General features: G+C 50.0%; 1 protein-coding gene across 6 annotated transcripts; it reads left to right on the forward strand.

The window, feature by feature from the left end:
* The first annotated feature begins 640 nt into the window (after positions 1–640).
* Positions 641–18,648, forward strand: LOXL3 (lysyl oxidase like 3). Of its 6 annotated transcripts, XM_079941508.1 has the most exons (17): positions 641–772; positions 2,174–2,498; positions 4,238–4,401; positions 5,035–5,249; positions 12,102–12,158; positions 12,794–12,853; positions 14,835–14,879; positions 15,069–15,285; positions 15,505–15,685; positions 15,820–15,974; positions 16,210–16,377; positions 16,512–16,674; positions 16,919–17,162; positions 17,255–17,370; positions 17,451–17,587; positions 17,696–17,807; positions 17,991–18,647. In XM_079941508.1, exons 2-17 carry the CDS (start codon positions 2,186–2,188, stop codon positions 18,062–18,064), a joined length of 2,421 nt encoding a protein of 806 aa, XP_079797634.1. In that variant the 5' UTR covers positions 641–772; positions 2,174–2,185; the 3' UTR covers positions 18,065–18,647. The 6 variants fall into 6 exon arrangements, with proteins under 6 accessions (XP_079797634.1, XP_079797630.1, XP_079797629.1 ...); XM_079941504.1 differs by lacking the exon at positions 14,835–14,879 and having other exon boundaries at positions 15,505–15,667; positions 17,991–18,648; XM_079941503.1 differs by lacking the exon at positions 14,835–14,879 and having other exon boundaries at positions 17,991–18,646.
* The last annotated feature ends 9 nt before the right edge of the window (positions 18,649–18,657 follow it).

Consider the following 18,657-nt stretch of genomic DNA (forward strand, 5'->3'; position numbering starts at 1 on the left):
CAGAAGAAAGGGGAGCGGGTACCCAGATAAGCTGGCTGGTGCACCACGTCCGGCCCACCCCCCCCCGAACCCTGGGTCGCGCACAAGTGGCTCCACCGAAGGAAACCTCGTGGTTTCGGTCAGAGGACTCCGGCGCCTAGGCTTGGGGGCTGCGTACTACATCAGATGCTCAACGTGACGTCAGAGTGAAGGCCGTGACATCATCTCGAAAATGCCGACGGGCACCCTGGGGCATTGGAGGGACCATACGTGCCCTCGCGGCTTCAATTCCCCAGACACGACCCGACCCCTGCTCGGCCGGAGTTGGGCTGTTTTAAGATCCGCGGAGCAGGGGACGTGGGGGAAGGGCTAGGGACTGAAGACTTTCCGGAACTCGGAGCCGTGTCGCTGCACGGGACGCAGGACGGTCTGCGGCCCCGTGGCCTCTTCTGTGTCCAGCTCTCTGGCCGCAGCTACCCTGCACCCAACCCGCGAGAAAAGGAAGTTTTATTAAGCAGGCTGGGAGGCGGGGAGGGGGGCGGGAGGGAGGTGGAGCGGCGACTGCGGCCTGCTCCAAAGAGGAGGGGAGGAGAAGAGGAGGGAACTGGCCTGGGAGGGATCGTGGGAGAAGGCGGAATGTGGGAGGGCTCAAGGGGACGTGGGAGGAACGAAAGGGCTGGGGGAGAAAGGGGGGTAAGTCTCCCCTGGACAAGCACTTTTTTTGTAAGTCCTAGGACTGAACTCCAGGACCAGGACTCTTCTCCCAGCCGCTACGGCCCCTGCTCAGCCACAGGTAGGGGGAGTCACGCTGCCCGTGGGAGGAAGGAGAGTTGTGGATGGAGGATGGTGGAGGGACCTGGGAAAAGGGGTGATGTGGGATAAAGTCAAAGGGAAGTCAAGGTACTGAGGGTTTTATTATTGTCAAAGAAGAGTGAAACACAAGAAGAGTGGAGAAATGAAGCAGATATTGGGGGGCGGGGGCTGCAGGATGTTCCAAATAGGGCAGCCGGGAGGGCCCTAAGGCTGGGGGTTCCTCTGTGAGGCCCTCTCCCTGGGTCCCCAAGCCAAAATGTTCCCAAACAAAGCTGCCCTGTTGGGTTGTTTGAGTTGGGGGAAGCATGTGGGGGGGGAGGGGGGAGCTCGCTGTAGAGGGGCTGTTCTCCGCCCCAGACAGAGGGAAGGCCTTGGCAGAGAAGCCGATTGGTGCTCTCGCCTCCGCTTGCCCGTGACAGAGATGGCGGTGTTGGCAGGAGGCTTGGAAAACCCCACCCCATTCCCCCCCCCACCTTGAGGCCTGGCCCTCCTGGGCCCCTTGACCCTGCAGGGCTTGTAGGATGTGCAAGAGTTCTCCAGTGCATTCTGGTTCTCTGCCTTCTCTGCCTGGAATCTGCCCAGAGAGGACTCGGCTTGGCTCCCATTCAGGGGACCTGAGATCCGAGGGTCTCCTAAGCCCCTCCTTGCCTGCCTGTCTCCACAATCAGTAGCTATCTGTCCTCTGTCTGACTGGCTGAATAGGATCATCTGGGTCCCTTCTGCCTCTGCTCCTTGGCTCTTGTCAGTTCCCCTCCTCCTCACCTATTGCCTGCCTTTCTCAGTTGCCCCCCAATTTTGTGTGCCAGGCTCTCTCCTGATCCCTCTCTATCCATCTTCAACATTGTGTCTCTCTCTACTGTCTCTGTTTGGTCCCCTTTCATTCCCACAGTTTCCCTTCCTCTCACATTCTCTCTGTCTGGGTCTCCCTCTCCGTGTCTCTTGCTCAGTCTCTTCCTATTTATCTGGACCATTCTCTGATCTTGGTCTCTAATCTCTGTCTTTTGATCACTGGGTCTCCTTGACCCACGAGTCGGGGTATGGAGGTGATGATAGCAGAACTAGGGAAAGGACATTGTGAGACATAACAACTAATAGTGAGAGTTTTATTCTTCACAAAAGGGAGGGAGAGCCTCTCTCTCTCCCTCCCCCGCCCCCCAATCTGGGTCTCTCAGTCTGTGTGCCTCTTTGACTCTGTGTTTCTGCTCTTATTTAGTATGTGTTCCTTTCTCACTGTCTCTCTTAGTCCGTGGGTCCCTCTCTTTCTCTCGCACTGTCTGTCTCTGGTCTTAACCAGTGTCTCTTTTCCTCTCATGACCTCTCTCAGACCTGGGCCTGGCTCAATTTCAGCTTCTCTCACATATTCTCTCTCTGGGGCACCCAGGCCTTCCTTGCCATGCGACCTGTCAGTGTCTGGCAGTGGAGCCTGTGGGGGCTGCTGCTGTGCCTGCTGTGCAGCTCGTGCCTGGGATCTCCATCCCCATCCACGGCCCCTGAGAAGAGGGCTGGGAGCCAGGGGCTACGGTTCCGGCTGGCCGGCTTCCCCAGGAAGCCCTTCGAGGGCCGCGTGGAGATCCAGCGGGCTGGCGAATGGGGCACCATCTGCGATGACGACTTCACACTGCAGGCTGCCCATGTCCTATGCCGGGAGCTGGGCTTCACAGAGGCCACAGGCTGGACCCACAGTGCCAAATACGGCCCTGGAACAGGTGAGCAATGCTCCAGGCACAGCCTAGGTATTGCCAAAGTGCAACCTAAATGTAGGGAGAGGGAACACCAGGATGGCACAGCCATAGGGACACAGAACACCAAGAAAAGCCAGTGTCAAGTACAACCATGGGGGACAAACCAACCAGCAGTCACTTCTCAGAGCTGTGTGAAATTAGGCTGGTCAGTGCCTTCTCTGAGCCTCAGATGCCCCATGTGCAAAATGACTAGGTGAACTCTTAAGTTCCTTTCTGCTGCAAAAGTATGAGTCTACAAAGCCACGTGCAAAGACAGCGCTGACACAGGTGAGCCCTGTATGATTAAAGTACAACTGGTTTCATGGGAAGCTGAAAGCAGGTAAATGATGTCTGGATGTCCCAAAGCCAGAAGGAATCACAGATACTGCAGCCAACAAAATCAGATTATAGACCAGAGCTGAAACCAACAAGCTGGAACTTACCAAAGACAAGTATAAACTCTAGGACAAGTATGAATGTGGGTGGTAGGGGATTAGGAACAATTCTGAGACCTGGGGGTGCTTACACTGTATGAGCTCACAGTGAGATTGATAGACAGAAACTGGTGCAGTCTGAAGCTAATCCCCTAGTTTCCACTGGCTAGATCACTTCTGGAATGAAGTGTCACTTTAGATGCCACATTTCCAGAGAGACAGTAGAAAATGGAAGTACTGGGAATTCCCTGGTGATCCAGGATTAGGACTCCACGCTTTCACTGCCAAGGGTGCAGGTTCAATCCCTGGTCAGGGAACTAAGATCCTAAAAATGGAAGTATATTCAGAGGAGAGCTGGCCAGATGTGAAAGATTGGAAGCCAATTTTCAAGGAATAGCTGAAGAAACCAGGGATATTTGGTATGAAAGGAAAAAGCTTTGGATAACAATTACATGATGGTTGTCTTCAAATGTGAGTACAGTCGTTTGGCTGAGGGATTTTTCTGGATGGCATCAAGGACTGAATCAGACCTGGAGTGGGGGAGTCATAAAAGAGTCTCAAGGACTTTGTGATGGTTCCAACAGCCTGCTGGGGCAGGAGGTAGGTATCCCAGCAGAAGCTGGGTAAGTCCTGTCAGGATATGCATGAGGGGTCCCTGCACATTAGCTGGGACCAACCTTTGAGGAGCCACCCAATTCTGAGAGAAAGTCGGTGATATGCATTTTAGTTTGGTCCAGGCAGAGAGAAGAACGCAGGGCAACGTGGCAATGCACATGGGGGGCACATGGGAGAATGTAAGGCTGAGGTGAAAGGATTTTACATTTCCAAATCTCACAAATGGCTCAAATCCCTAAGCCCCCATGTATTGGCTGTGGTCTTAGTCAAGTTACTTAACTCCTCAGAACTCCAATTTCTCTATACGAAATGGTGATAATACCTTCTGGCAACTCTGTTCTAAGGATGCTCACATATGTACATACCTCGGCAGATTGCCTCACATACAGTAGGTACTTGATGAATTGTAGCTGTCATTGAATGGGTAAGGGCTGATCAGAACTTCAGTGTTGACTCTTGGTTTTTTTTATTCACCCTACCAAATTCTTGGGTATCCCCAGATCACTATCAACCCTCCATCAATCCTATGCTCCCTTTCGTATTCCTTTCCAGGGTCCCCTGTCCCTTCCCCACTCATTACCTTACCAGGTATGAGGCTTCCATGCTCATTCTCACCAACATCCCCATACTACCTCTCCAAGCCCCTCTGTCCCCTTATCTCCCGCCCCTCCACAGGCCGCATCTGGCTGGACAACCTGAGCTGCAGTGGGACTGAGCGGAGTGTGACTGAATGTGCCTCCCGGGGCTGGGGGAACAGTGACTGTACCCACGATGAGGATGCCGGGGTCATCTGCAAGGACGAGCGCCTCCCCGGCTTCTCGGATTCCAATGTCATTGAGGTCTGTAGTTCATAAACACACACACACACTCACACACACACACCACCCAGGGTGGCGAGACACAGGGGGCTGTGGAGTGGTTATATGCGCAGATACTAGAAGGTAGAGGATCCCATATGCCCAAGGGGATAATTTGGGTTGGTGGGGGACTTGGGGGGGCACAAAATGATAGGGCTCCGAGACACTGTATAGTCCAGGTTTTAGCATTAGCATTCAAGTTACTAAGCCTGGCATGAGCCTCTCCAACTTCATCCCTGGTCCTTAGGGCACTGTGCTCTCCTTCACCTCAGATGTTCCTCCTCTCCGGGGACATCTCCCTTCTTACTTTCTCCTCCTCCTTCAATACCACTTCCTCTGTGAAGTGCTCCCTCAGGCTCCAGGCAGAGTTAGATGCTCCTTCCCCAGCTTCTTCTGGACCCTTAGTCATTTCTCAGAGCATAGCATGTCCTTGCACACTCATGGCTGCAGGAGGGTCAACACACCCACACACCTCCTAGAGAGCAGGCCTGCCTCTCAGCCCCGTCTCGCCATTGGGTTTACAGCAAGCACACTCAATCAGGGTTCCTTGAGGGTGGCCGGACATACGAAAGGTGTCATTGGGATTCCTTCCTCTACTTGTGGTCCCATCCCCAGGTAGAGCATCACCTGCAAGTGGAGGAGGTACGAATTCGACCAGCCGTTGGGCGGGGCAGGCGGCCCCTGCCCGTGACTGAGGGACTGGTCGAAGTCAGGCTTCCGGACGGCTGGTCGCAAGTGTGTGATAAAGGATGGAGCGCCCATAACAGCCACGTGGTCTGCGGGATGCTGGGCTTCCCTAGCGAAAAGAGGGTCAACGTGGCCTTCTACAGGTGAAGGGACGAGGGCGCTTGTTAGGGAATGGTGTTGAGAGACCTCCGAGGGGGCTGCGGCACTGGGGGAACCTGGGCTCCGGAAGAGTGGGGAAATGTGGAGGCCTCTGCTAAACTGGAGAGTTGAGAAATATCGCGGGACCATGAAGCGGTCCCCGAGGCGAGTCTGCCACGGGACCGGCGAGGCTCGAGCTCTCTAGAGGCCCAAGCCGGCGCGGGGTGAGCGGCGGCTATGGCGTCGGTGCCCGTGACTCCATCGGTCGCCAGGCGACGTCTCCGCGACCCGGGGCGAGCGCCGGGTCTCGCGAGGCCATGCCCAGCGGCCCGCAGGCCCGCGGGCGGTCGCGGTTACGGTGCCGGCGCTGGCGCGGCCCAGGAGCCCGCGGGTCGAGTTAGGGGGGGGGTGGGGGCGCGGCCATGCCCTGCAGAGGCGGAACTGGGGCGGGGCCGGACGCCGGGAGTCTGAAGGTGACAGGCCCGGAGCATCCCCGGGGCGGTGGGTCCCCGCCAGAGCGCCAATCCCTGAAGGCCGGAGGGCGCCGGGAGGGGCCTGGCGCCTCCCTGGGTCCAGGCGGCCCACGAGGCGTCTGTGACCGCGCGAGCCCTCAGGACTCCTAGGCAAGTTTTCCAGAATATGCTTCGGCCCAGAAGCCGGCCCTCTTCACCTGCTCTGGAGCCCTGGTGTACGCGCCGGCCTCTAGGAAACGGATCACACTGGTGACCGGTTCTGTGCTTAACAGCGTCTCGCTTCCCTGGAGCATCTAATTTGGCATTTTGAGAAATTTAGAAATTTCTCTGTAATTTAAATGATTGTTTTCTTCATCTCTTCCTTAGATCAGTTTTGCAGGAAGACTTCTTAACATCTGGGTGACCTTCCACTGGGCACACTACTTCAGATGTGGTCTGATCAGGGCAGGGTACAGCAGAAATGCTCACTTTTAATTAAAGCATGTGTAGATTTTGCATTGCCTTTCTGTTGAGGCAGCATCCCACTGCTCATATTGACCCTGTAATCACCTAAATTGGGTCTTCTCTCATCCTTGATACTGATAGAGCAGCCTAAATCTGTTGAGTTTACCCTATTAGTTTATACATCATTTAAAAACCATTAAAAAGCCATGATGATCCCATGAGATTATCTTGAATCTTGACATTATTTTCCACTTGTCATCCCTCCCTGCCTCCTCTGTTCAATAGATATGATAGCTCTGCTTCCTGACTTCATCAAAGTGACTGTTAAAATTGTTGAAATCTTTAAAACCAAAGTCTAACTCTTCTTATGAATCCTCCAGATTTACATCAAACCTTTAATCATTAGTTGTAAAATGTTTTTTCAGCCAATTGGGAACAAACTGAACACTACAATGATGTAGCCAACATTATACCATCTTATCTGTAATGAAATCATGGGAGATGTTATTAGTCTTTGCTAAAATCCAGCTATATTATGTTCACAGCCATTCTGCAGCCTTCCAATTTAGTAATCTTACCAAGAAAGGAAATCTTGGTGGTTTGACTGGGCTAATTTTTACTGAAATCCTTTTAGATTTCTAAGGATCACCATATTTTTCCTCAATGCTCACAAACTTTCTATTTAATAACTTATTCTAGAATATTATCTGTAGATTGAAGAATCCTCTTCCTTCTCAAAAATCAGTACATTATCCAACCTCCAGTCTTTTCCATACTTGCTCAGATTTTCTTTGCCTTGGCTCTGAAACACATCTTTCAGCCCCAAGGAATATACTTTATCTGGCATAGGGACTCATATGGTTTAAAACATCTATGTGCTGTGCTCCTTTGTTATTATCTACCTTGGGGCTATATTTCTTTCCCTGTGCTTGTTCTTTACCTTTCCTAATCCAAACACCAGGTTCTGAAAGATTAGTACGATTTAAATAGCAGGCATTTCAGGTGAAGAGGGTAGCATGAACAAAAGTGTAGAGAGTCATTCATTCAACATTTATTTATTGAGTGCCTACTGTGTGCCAGGGACTGTTGTAGATACTAGGGATTCAATAATGAACAAAACAGACAAAAATCCCTGATCTCATGGACTAGGGAAATACCAGAAAACGAGTAACATTACAAAATGTAAGGATGGCAAAGGGCATAATAGATAAAAATAAAGCAGGGAAAGGGTTAGGAAGCGGGACTGGGATTGCAGTTTTAAATAGGTCAGAGGAGGCATCATTTGAGAAAATATTTAAAGGAGGCGAAGGCACAAGCTATGCAAAAATCTAGATGAGCATCTCCAGGAAGAGGCATCATAAATGAGAAGATCCTGGGGAGTGTGGTGGTGTGTATCACGATGTGGGGGATGGGGGATTCTTGTCATGCTCCAGGAGACCCCTGGGGCTGGAGCTGAGTGAACAAGGGAGAAAATGATAGGACACGTGATGCAGGAGGAGATAGGGAAAGAATGGGGAGCCAGATCATGTAGGGCCATGTGAGAGTCTTTGGTTTTTACTCTGTGTGAGATAAGGTTTTGGGCAGAGGTGTGACATCTGACTTCCACTTTTTATGTATTATTTGGGCTGCTTTGTTAAGAATAGACTGTAAGGGATGTGGCAGAATCAAGCTCAGGGAGATAAGGCAAAGATAAGGCAAAGTGCAAAGAGGGGACTACCCTGGCAGTCCAGTGGTTAAGACTCTGTGCTCCCAATGCAGGGGGTACGGGTTCGATCCCTGGTCAGGAAGCTAAGATCCCGCGTGCTGCATGGCGTGGTGCGGCGTGGCCAAACAAAAAACAACAACAACAATAAAATGCAGGGCTTCCCTAGTGGCGCAGTGGTTGAGAGTCGGCCTGCCGATGCAGGGGACGCGGGTTCGTGCCCCGGTCCGGGAAGATCCCACATGCCGCGGAGCGGCTGGGCCCGTGAGCCATGGCCGCTGAGCCTGCGCGTCCGGAGCCTGCGCTCCGCGTCGGAAGAGGCCGCAACAGTGAGAGGCCCACGTACCGCAAAAAAAAAAAAAAAAATGCAAACGGAGGTGAGGTAGAAAAAGAAGCAGGTGAGTGTGGAGGCCTAGAAGCCAAGTAAAGTGCTTCAAGGAAGAGTGATCAAGTGTGTCAGTGCCGCTGATGGGTCTAAAAACATGAGGACTGAGAAATGAATACTGGATTTAGCAACATGAAGTTATTGCTGACCCCAACAAAGATGAAAATGAATAGGATATTTTGAAAGACAGTTGACAAGAGTAGAAGATTTATACTGAGAAATAGTGGAAGAAAGATCCGAATGGATAGAGTAAGGCTAGAAAATGGAACACTTTTAATGCCAGATTGGAGAGTTTTACCTTTATCTTATGGAAAATTAAAAAATAAAAGTACTTGTATGGGACAGTGATAAAATAAGGCCAATGTTTTTAAAAGTTTGATAGTAGTGAACTGGAAGAGGAAGTTCTAGATGCAGTAAGATTAGTCAGGAGTTATAAACATGAAGCTGATGGGGAGGATGACAACGAGGAGAGAGGGGAATGAATAGATGTAGGATGACTGATAGAATATAGAAAATAAGAGAAGAAAGAACTAAAATGATACTGAAGCTGCTCAAGAGAAGGATGGTATCCATCAGGCATCTCTGGGCTTCAAGTTAATATGAACTAACTTTAGACGTGGGCCGTCCCGGGGCATTTTGAGGCCCAGGAATTGTCCCCACGTATATACAGCCTCAAGTAAGTTTCGGAAATCAGGAATATTTGTGTACCTATTGGGATCTCTTACTGAGTCTGGGATATGAAGGCTGGAGAAGGAAATATACTTAGTACAGTGTTCATTCTTAGTGGGGAAAGAGATTACAGGGGTCCTGGGAGATTCTGTGATTTGGATATGGTATAGATACGCCGTCACAGGTCAAGTCGGACAGAGGGAGAATCCTCGTAGGTAATACAATTATAAAGCCTAGGCAAGATAGTTATAAACAACTCTACCTTCCTTAGAGAAAGAAGATGCATCTGCTAGCTTTTAGAGGAAGTCAGTAAGATTTAGAGAATAAGAAAATCAGAATGTGATATATTTATCATTTTTAAACTTGGTTTGTTAGTTCTACCCTAGAACATGTGAAAGTTGTAGAATCTTAGAAGAGGAAAATAATGTACAGATAATTGAACCATTTACTGCCCTTTTTCAGGCAAAGAAGTTGAAGTTCTAAGAGCTTAAGTGCTGTTTAAGAAGTCACTCTTCTAGTTCATTTCAGCTTGATAGATATTTATTGAACTCCTACTATTTGCCAAGCACTGTGCAAGGTGCTCAGAATACAGAGGTGACGAGAGAGTTAGTTAGGCACCAAATCATAGAAGACCTTATAGGCTATGTTAAGGATTTGGATCTTTATGATAAAAGTAATGGAAAATCATTGAAGTTTTTTAATGAGGAGGGCTGTGAGAGGACATGATCAGGTTTGTGGCTCTGAGAGATTACTTTGACTGCATTTCTGAGAATGGTTTAGAGAAGGGCAAGAGCAAATGGATTAGAGAGTTGTTTAGGACAGAACATTGACAGGACTTCGTTACGGATTGAAGAGAGAAGAGTCAAGGTTGACTCCTAGGTTTCCGGCGTAGATTTTGCTGTAAGAGTTATGTTTATTTTTTAGACCCACATTAAATTTTAGATAACTTTGAGATATCTAAGTAGGAACATCAAGAAGGCAATGGAATATACAAGGTTAGGTGTGAACGAGAACATATAAAGAGAGGATGTGGAGTGAGAAGAATGCCTTAGAGCTCTAAAAATTTAAATGACTATATAGAGGAGGAGCCTGATAAGAAGACCAAGAAAGAGCAACCAGAATTAGGACTGAAACAAGGCCAGTAGTGTTGTGACAGCCAAGGAGGGAAAGAGAGAACAGCAGTGCCAGATGCTACCAAGAGTCAATGGGATGAAGACTAAAAAAGAAGAAAAAAAATCTTCTGGATTTATTATCGCAGAGTGATGCGGGGGGGCGGAAACCAGAAAGGGGTGGGTTAAGGAGTGAGTGGCAGGAAAGATGATGAGTATCGACAACCACTGAAAAGTTTTTCTATGAAGAGGGAGAAAGATGTGGGGTGGAGGGTGTGTGTGTGTGTGTGTGTGTGTGTGTGTGTGTGTGTGTAAGAGACAGAGAGAGAGCTGAACATGTTTAAAAGGATTCGATTGAGAAGGAGAGGTTATGTGCAACTTCTCAATTGAGAAGGAGAGAAAGGAACATAGGGGAAGGAATTCAGAAAGGTTTGGGGGCAGTGGCCTTAGAGAAGAAAGACAGTTGGAATGAGAAAAGGATGTGCAGATGCAGGTAGCTTTTTATGTTTGATGGTTGAAGGAACAAATGATAGGGAAAACAAGCACATTTGTGAATGAAGAAATATCAGTGAAGACAAATATCAGTACTGGTCCTAAACAAGTACCAGGTCCTTAATGTAACCTGTATTTGCCTTATAATGTATATTATTATATATACCATATAATATATAATATAAAGACCTTACATAGTCCTTATATAACTTAGAGAAGAAGTACTTCTAAATTTCTAGGTAATACAACATTTTTCTGAATACAACGCTGGAGATCAGAATGATCTCTCTGGGTTACTGGTGAAAGAAAGTGCCAAGTATACTTCATTTCAGACATGTTTGAGAAAAACACATCTAGAGAAAAAGTTTCACACTATACATATATGATGAAACATTCTAAACTCTTAGTAGCGTCTCAGGAAAGTTTCTTAGTAGTCTTTCAGGAAAGGGACCCGAGAGTTATTGTAGACTCTTTGCTAGGAATGTTGGACATATTGAACGTTTTGGCAAAAAGACCAACTAAGTACATCCTCAGTAAGAAGCCAGGGCAGGAGGTACCAAGCAGATTCAGCCCTGTTAAAATCTATTTATTAAAATCCTAGCACATCTGCACATAGTATACCACATCCAAAGATGACTCCTCCAGAGAAACAGCAGAGCAGGAACATGTTCAAAGAGATGATAACTAAGAGGATGACAGGGAATTCCATAAATTTTGTAAGGACAGACAAGACCTGCATTCATTATACATAGTTGGGCAGGACAAAGCGGGCAAAGTGAAAGTCTTTGAAATCAAAGGGAGAATGAGTGGAGAAACAGACCTAGTTTCCATGCATTAGACTTAAGGCAACTTCTTGAAGAATAAAATAGGTCAAATATTTAGGCCAATTAAGAAGAAATAAGGTTTTAGAACTTAATCCCTGGAAGTAAGTTTGGGAAATGAGCTCAGTTTGTGAATGACTAAAGCAATGACTAAAGCATATGGGATTTAACTAAAGCAGGAAGGGTTCTGTCATCCTAAGCAGCCTGGCCTTATGCTCCGCAGTCAGACCAAGTTAATGTCCCTTACTATCCAGCCTTGGTCCGTGGTCCTGGTTCACTGGCCTCAGGCCTGGACATGCCAGAAGCCAGAGAGCATCCGAGAAAAGAATACATAGCCTCTCTAGGTGTGACCAAGCCAGTTCCCTCTCCTTGCCTAGTCAGTCTGGCAATCCTAACAATCCTAACACCCTTCTACTTACACCCGTTCCCCTAGCCCTCCCTCCAGGTTTAGATCAGCCCTAATATCAACCCAAGAGTCCTTATTCCCTGTCTGCCTTAACCTAATTTCTGTGGGTCCTGGTATAGGGTCTTTATCAGCCCCGAGTCCATGTCCTTCACTGCTGCTCACCTGTCTGGTTACGTGCTTATGAGGCCAAACAGCTGTGAAGGGTTGAACTTTGGAGGTATCTGATGTTATAAGATCCTGCCACCAGGAGCCCTCTAACTATTGGAAAAGAAATCTTGCCCCTGGTCCCAGTTGCACTAGCTTTTCCCACTTAGTTCTAGACTGATCCTGACTCTGCTGTTGTCTTATCCTCACAGAAAGTTGAGGAAGCGAGCGGCCAAAGCCTCGGCCCGACGCTCCAAGCCCCTTGGAAGGTAATGGGGCAAGAGCCCCGGGACCTCCTGCTCATCCCTGTGACCCCAGGAGGTGGATGGATGGAAGGCAGCCTATCCATGTCCATCCCAGAACCCAAGCTGATGAATCAGGCATATGACTGGAAAATGGCCATTCCAGGGGGGAGGGGAGGGGGAGGCAGGCATGGGGATGGGTAAGCTTTGATCTTAGGAAGCCCAAGGAGGAAATAATGCAGGAATGGCTTAGGAAAAGCCTCTGCATCTTTATACTTCCCCCAAATAGCTTGGACTCCAGCCTCAGCCACCTGCATGCTTCCTCCCCTGCCCCAACTCCTAACCTCCCTTAATTCATCTGCATTCCCATTCTCTCTTCTCCCTTTACCATTCCTCTTATCTCCTCTCCCCTCACCACCTGGATTGACATAACTAGTTTTCTCATAACTGTTGCTGAACCCAGAGAGCAGCATGTATTCCAAAAATAGTTAAGTGGTATGCAGCAGTATATGTGGAAAATCTGACTGCCTTGGCTTTGCCCCTCCCCATACTCTGCATGAAGGGTCCTTCCTAGAAACAGAAAATAATAATAATAATCCTTTACTTTTCCCTGGCAACATACCTGACCACTACCTCCAATAACTTCTTTCTCCTTTTTTCAGACCAATCATCAAGCTTAAAGCCAAACCCAAACCCCGAGTGGGCAGGGGGCCAATCAAGAGGTAAATAAAGTTCAGGCTAAGTGGAGAGGAGAGGGAGTGCCGAGTGACGAGTCAGGGGCGTCGGGCTGTGGTCAGGAAGGGGTCCAAGAGAAGCCTCCACCAAGAGGTGGAAGAGCAGCAGCAACTGTTACAAGCCACCTTCCAGATGAGTCACCGAAATGTAAAGTAAGACTGGCCCTTATGTGGTTCTCTGAGGAATTATGCTTGTCACAGGATTTCTGAAAATCTCAGAAGTTCATCCACTGACTACCCTTGTTCCACATGCTTATTTATCTTCCCCCAGCAGATTTTAGTCGATACTCTGGCACTCTTGTCCTTCAGATGCCATGCTTGCCTCTCCCCCAAGAAGTTAAGTTTGCCTAAGGGATCAGTGTTCCCATCCTACCTTTATTTAATTGTTAAAAATAAGTGCTACCAGCTTGGAAGTGAGACTGAGGATCCCCTCTGGAAACTTTGTCAGGGATGGAGTCACATGGAAGTCCTGATCTCTGGCCCAGTTCACACAATTAGGCTCCCAGTCCCATCATTTTCCTCCTGGGTTCCTTCAGAAGCCCAGGGAATGGAAAGCTTCCAATCCCGATGATTGTGTCTCACTTGGTTTCTAAAGGCAATTTGTCCATGAAAAGTCTCTCTGATAGCTTCTTCAGCAGTAGTTGAGGCATAGAGAAGTCATCCCTTTCTATTCTTTCCTCCTCTCTTCACAGCATTCCGAGATCACCCAGTGGCCCCTGGTACCCCTCATTCCCCAGCTCCTCCCTCTGGTGCCTTCAAAGGGGCTTGGAATTTGGGGGTGTTCTTGTAGTGCCCTTCCAGCTTAGGGTCATCTTGCCCAACATGGCCATACTCTGGCCTTCCCTGACCCCCCACATTAAAATGCACACTGGTGTTTTTATTTTGTCAGTTATGGGGAAAAAAGGAGGAGAGAGTTTAGAAGAGAGATGTCTTTTTCCTCTGATGGCGTCTTTGACTTTTATTTTCAGCCAGACAGGACTTTGGGAGAATACCTGGTCTCTTTGAATCCACTTATCTTGAGCTCGCAAAGGTATTCTGTAAAGTCTCCAGGCTTCCTTTGTCTGATTTGTTTATAACTTGTCCATCTCTCTGTGTCTTCCCAGCCAATGGCTTCAAATCGTCATATTCCTTCCTTCCTCTGACATCAAGTAATGGAGCACATTACTGCAATAATTCACTGCCAAACCAGCCTCACAGACCCACTCCACCAACACCAGGCCTCATCTGGTTCCTTTCCTCTCTGGGTTCAAACCAGCTGTTCTGGGAAGAAAGTACTTCTCTCATCACATGGCTCACTGCAGTATCTCATTCCGTTGGTGTCAATAAGCAAGTCTCCTCATTCTCTCTAGCATCTCTCCGCTGTGTTTCCAAGTTTTAACATCTCTAATTTAGTCCCATTTTCCCACTTGAGGGGCTATGGAACATTCTTTCTGTTACATTTAAATTGCAGAAGCATGGACTACCTCATTAAAGACTCATACAGTTCAGCTCAGGTCTGGGGATATCTTCACCCTTCTGTTGTTCATATTCACTCTCCTTCTCTGGTCACGTGGCCCCTCTTTGTCTGTCTTGCATTTGTACATCTTCGTTCCTGTATATACCAGCTCCAGTCTTTCCTGTGTTCACCATCTGGTCTGTTCTTCCATAACTGCCCATCATCCTCTGGCCTGGAAACCCCTCTGGCCTCTAAGAAGCCATGTAGACGCAAGACTTACTCACTCCTTTGCATCCTGACTCATTTAGTTATTTCAGTCACAGCGTAATAGAAGGATCTGCTCACTCTGGCTATTCAGGCTTCCTGTTTGTGTCAGCTACTCCCTCCTACCCATCTCTTCCAGCTGGGCAGTCCTGGCTTCCTATTGTCTTTGCACAGTAGCATCAGCCTCAGCCTCCATTAGGGCCAGCACCCTGAAACCGTACAGAACAAGGTTTCTGTCAGGCAAGTCAAGACGAGCCTTCCTTCCCATAGGGTTCTTCTGCTGCAGAAGGTCCCCAAGGACCAGCCCCCGTCCAGGTAATCTAGGCTCTTTCGGCCTAGAAACTCGCCATTACCTTTGTCTCTTTGTCTCTGTGTTTTTGCGGAGAAGAGGGGAAGAAGAAGGGCTAAAGTGGTCATGGGTGGAGGCACGGAGTTGGGGGAGGGATGTGGGCAAAGAGGCAGGAGCACTGCTTTACCCTACTGCTCCCACTCCTGTCCCCCCAGGCTGCTGGCCCAGCGGCAGCAACACTCCTTTGGTCTGCATGGGGTGGCGTGCGTGGGCACGGAGGCCCACCTCTCTCTCTGCTCCTTGGAGTTCTATCGTGCCAATGACACCACCAGGTGCCCTGGGGGGGGCCCTGCGGTGGTGAGCTGTGTGCCAAGCCCTCTCTACGCAGCGTCCAGTGGCCAGAAGAAGCAACAGTCGAAGCCTCAGGGGGAGGTGTGTGAGACAGTGACTATGACCTTCCCCACCCCAGGCGGAGAACCCCCTAGCCTGGCCAGCCCCTGATTAAGCACAGCCTTGACCTTTGAGGACAGAGAGGAACCTCCTACCTCCCATGCTCCCTCCCACCAGAATCTCATTCATCTCCCAGGTCTACTCAGCCCTCTCTGTGCTGATGTTTCCATTCACTGCTGGGCACCTCTCTCTCCTTTACAGGCCCGAGTGCGATTAAAGGGTGGAGCCCACCCAGGAGAGGGCCGGGTAGAAGTCCTGAAGGCTGGCACGTGGGGCACAGTCTGTGACCGCAAGTGGGACCTGCAGGCAGCCAGTGTGGTGTGTCGGGAGCTGGGCTTCGGGAGTGCTCGAGAGGCTCTGAGCGGTGCCCGCATGGGGCAGGGTGAGGGGGGTGCAGGTGGGAGGGAGAGGGAAGGAGGAGGTACACACTCCTGGGGGAGGGTACATTCCTTAGGAAGGAGACCCCTGGACAGATAAGGAAGTTAGAACCTCCTGATCTTTGACCTCTGACCTTAGGCATGGGTGCCATCCATTTGAGTGAAGTTCGATGCTCTGGCCAGGAACCCTCCCTCTGGAAGTGCCCCCACAGGAACATCACAGCTGAGGACTGTTCCCATAGCCAAGATGCTGGAGTCCGATGCAACCTGCCCTACACTGGGGTAGAGACCAAGGTCAGTCATTCTTTCCACCTTGATTCAGGTGTCTCACATCCTATCCAGTTCTGGTCATGATCTGCAGTCTGATGCCCACTGCCCCATGCCCCTGCCATCCTGCAGCTCCCACCTGATGCCACCACTTGCTAGCCCTTTAAGTGCCTCTGAATCACCATTCAGCCATAGGCCTGCTACAGACTCCCACTACTCCACCCCCAAAAGCTTCCCCAGTACTTCCATTGTGTCACTACAGATCCGACTCAGCGGGGGCCGCAGCCGACATGAAGGGCGAGTCGAGGTGCAAACAGGAGGACCTGGGTCCCTTCGCTGGGGCCTCATCTGTGGGGATGACTGGGGGACACTGGAGGCCATGGTTGCCTGCAGGCAACTCGGACTGGGCTATGCCAACCATGGCCTGCAGGTGAGTGGGAAGGAGAGAGGAACCAAGGCTATTGCCTCCAAAGGCTGTGTTTGGGGCAGAGGACTGTCAAAATGAGTCCCTTGGCCTGGGAGGCTGGATGGTGGCCTCACAAAAACACCTCTGTATGTCCCCAGGAGACCTGGTACTGGGACTCAGGGAATATAACAGAGGTGGTGATGAGTGGAGTGCACTGCACAGGGACTGAGCTGTCCCTGGACCAATGTGCTCATCATGGCACCCACGTCGCCTGCAAGAGGACAGGAAGCCATTTCACTGCTGGAGTCATTTGTTCTGAGAGTGAGTGAAGGGTCGGGTGACTCAAGCCAGGGAAGGGAGGCTGTGGCCTACCCCTTTGCAGGGAGAGAGAGAGCTGCAATCCGGAGGGGTCCGCCTTCCCTGCAGAAAACCAGTCTCACCCAACTTTCTGGGGGTGGGGGGAAGGGGATGCGGGGCAGGGGGTGGGGGTGAGAATGGACGCACTCCCATCTGTCCCTGCCCCTCAGCAGTGAGTTCTAACCCTCTCCTTCCTTCCTTGGTGCAGCCGCGTCAGATCTGCTGCTGCACTCAGCACTGGTGCAGGAGACCGCGTACATCGAGGACAGGCCCCTGCACATGTTGTACTGTGCTGCTGAAGAGAACTGCCTGGCTAGCTCGGCCCGCTCAGCCAACTGGCCTTACGGCCACCGGCGTCTGCTCCGATTCTCCTCCCAGATCCACAACCTGGGACGCGCTGACTTCAGGCCCAAGGCTGGGCGCCACTCCTGGGTGTGGCATGAGTGTCATGGGTGAGAGGGTCAAGTAGAAGGGCAAGGCCACTGGGGACGGGGCAAGCCTGCTGTGGGCAGGGAAGGAAACAGGGGTTCCCTTGTCCCCACAGGCATTATCACAGTATGGACATCTTCACTCACTATGACATCCTGACCCCCAACGGCACCAAGGTGGCTGAGGGCCACAAAGCTAGTTTCTGTCTAGAAGACACCGAGTGTCAGGAGGGTGAGTTGGGGCCTAGAGTAGACTACAGTTTCCTCATCCCCACAGCCTTGCCTCACACTGACATACGCTTATCTCTTCAGATGTCTCCAAGAGGTATGAGTGTGCCAACTTTGGAGAGCAGGGCATTACTGTGGGTTGCTGGGATCTCTACCGGCATGACATCGACTGTCAATGGATTGACATCACAGATGTGAAGCCAGGAAACTACATTCTGCAGGTGCCTGGGATCTAAGATTTCCAGCTATTGAGTGGGAGGAGTGTTTATTAAAGACACATTTGGATTTGAGGACTGCAGCTGGTTAAGCTGGCATTTTCCCACTCACAGGTGGTCATCAACCCCAATTTTGAAGTAGCAGAAAGTGACTTCACCAACAATGCAATGAAATGTAACTGCAAATATGATGGACATCGCATCTGGGTGCACAACTGCCACATTGGTATTTGGTGGGAAGAGAAGCCAGAAAGACTGGGGGATGGGAGGGAAAGGCCTTCATTCTCTTCTCCCTAGGTTGTTTCTATGTCTTCCCACCCACTTCCGTATTTTCCAGTCTCCCCACTTCTACCCACCCTTCCCCACAACGGGTCAATCTTCCTGCCCAAACCACATGTTCACCTTGCAGGCGATGCCTTCAGTGAAGAGGCCAACAGGAGGTTTGAACGCTACCCTGGCCAGACCAGCAACCAGATCATCTAAGGTGCCACCACCCTCCTCTGCAGACCACAACAGGCCCCTAATGGCAGGGGTCTGAGGCTGCCATTACCTCAGGAGCTTACCAAGGAATCCTTGACGTCAGCAGGCCCACGGCACTCATCCATTGTGCACTGTGGGTGTAGAACTGTCAAGCAGAAGTTATTGCCCTCCTTTTACGCCGGCTGTCTGGATCTGTGGCCAGGCATGGGGAATTTTGCTCCCAGGCCCAGCACCAAACCAAGCACGCCACAAAGAGGCGCACCTGATTGACTGCCCAGGAAAAGACAGCAGCAGCTCGTTTTCTTAAATAGGGAGGTCAGAATGGTCAACTCCAATATCTCCTCTCAGTTCAGGGAGATACGGCTTTACCTCTAGCCTTTTTGTGGGGGGAAAGAGCAGTGCGCCACCCTTCCCCTCATTTTTGAGTATAACATGTTGCTAGGTATAATTTTATTTTATATAAAAAGTGTTTTTGTGATTCCTCAGGGCCCAGGGATTGGTGCTGGTAGTTGGAGGGACCTGCCCCCAACTGGTTCATTTAATCCTCCATCCGGGTGCCATAAGAACCCAAGCCAGGAAAGCAAGGTAGAAATCAG

The sequence above is a fragment of the Stenella coeruleoalba genome, assembly GCF_951394435.1.
Source record: "Stenella coeruleoalba genome assembly, chromosome: 13".
Taxonomy (NCBI): domain Eukaryota; kingdom Metazoa; phylum Chordata; class Mammalia; order Artiodactyla; family Delphinidae; genus Stenella; species Stenella coeruleoalba.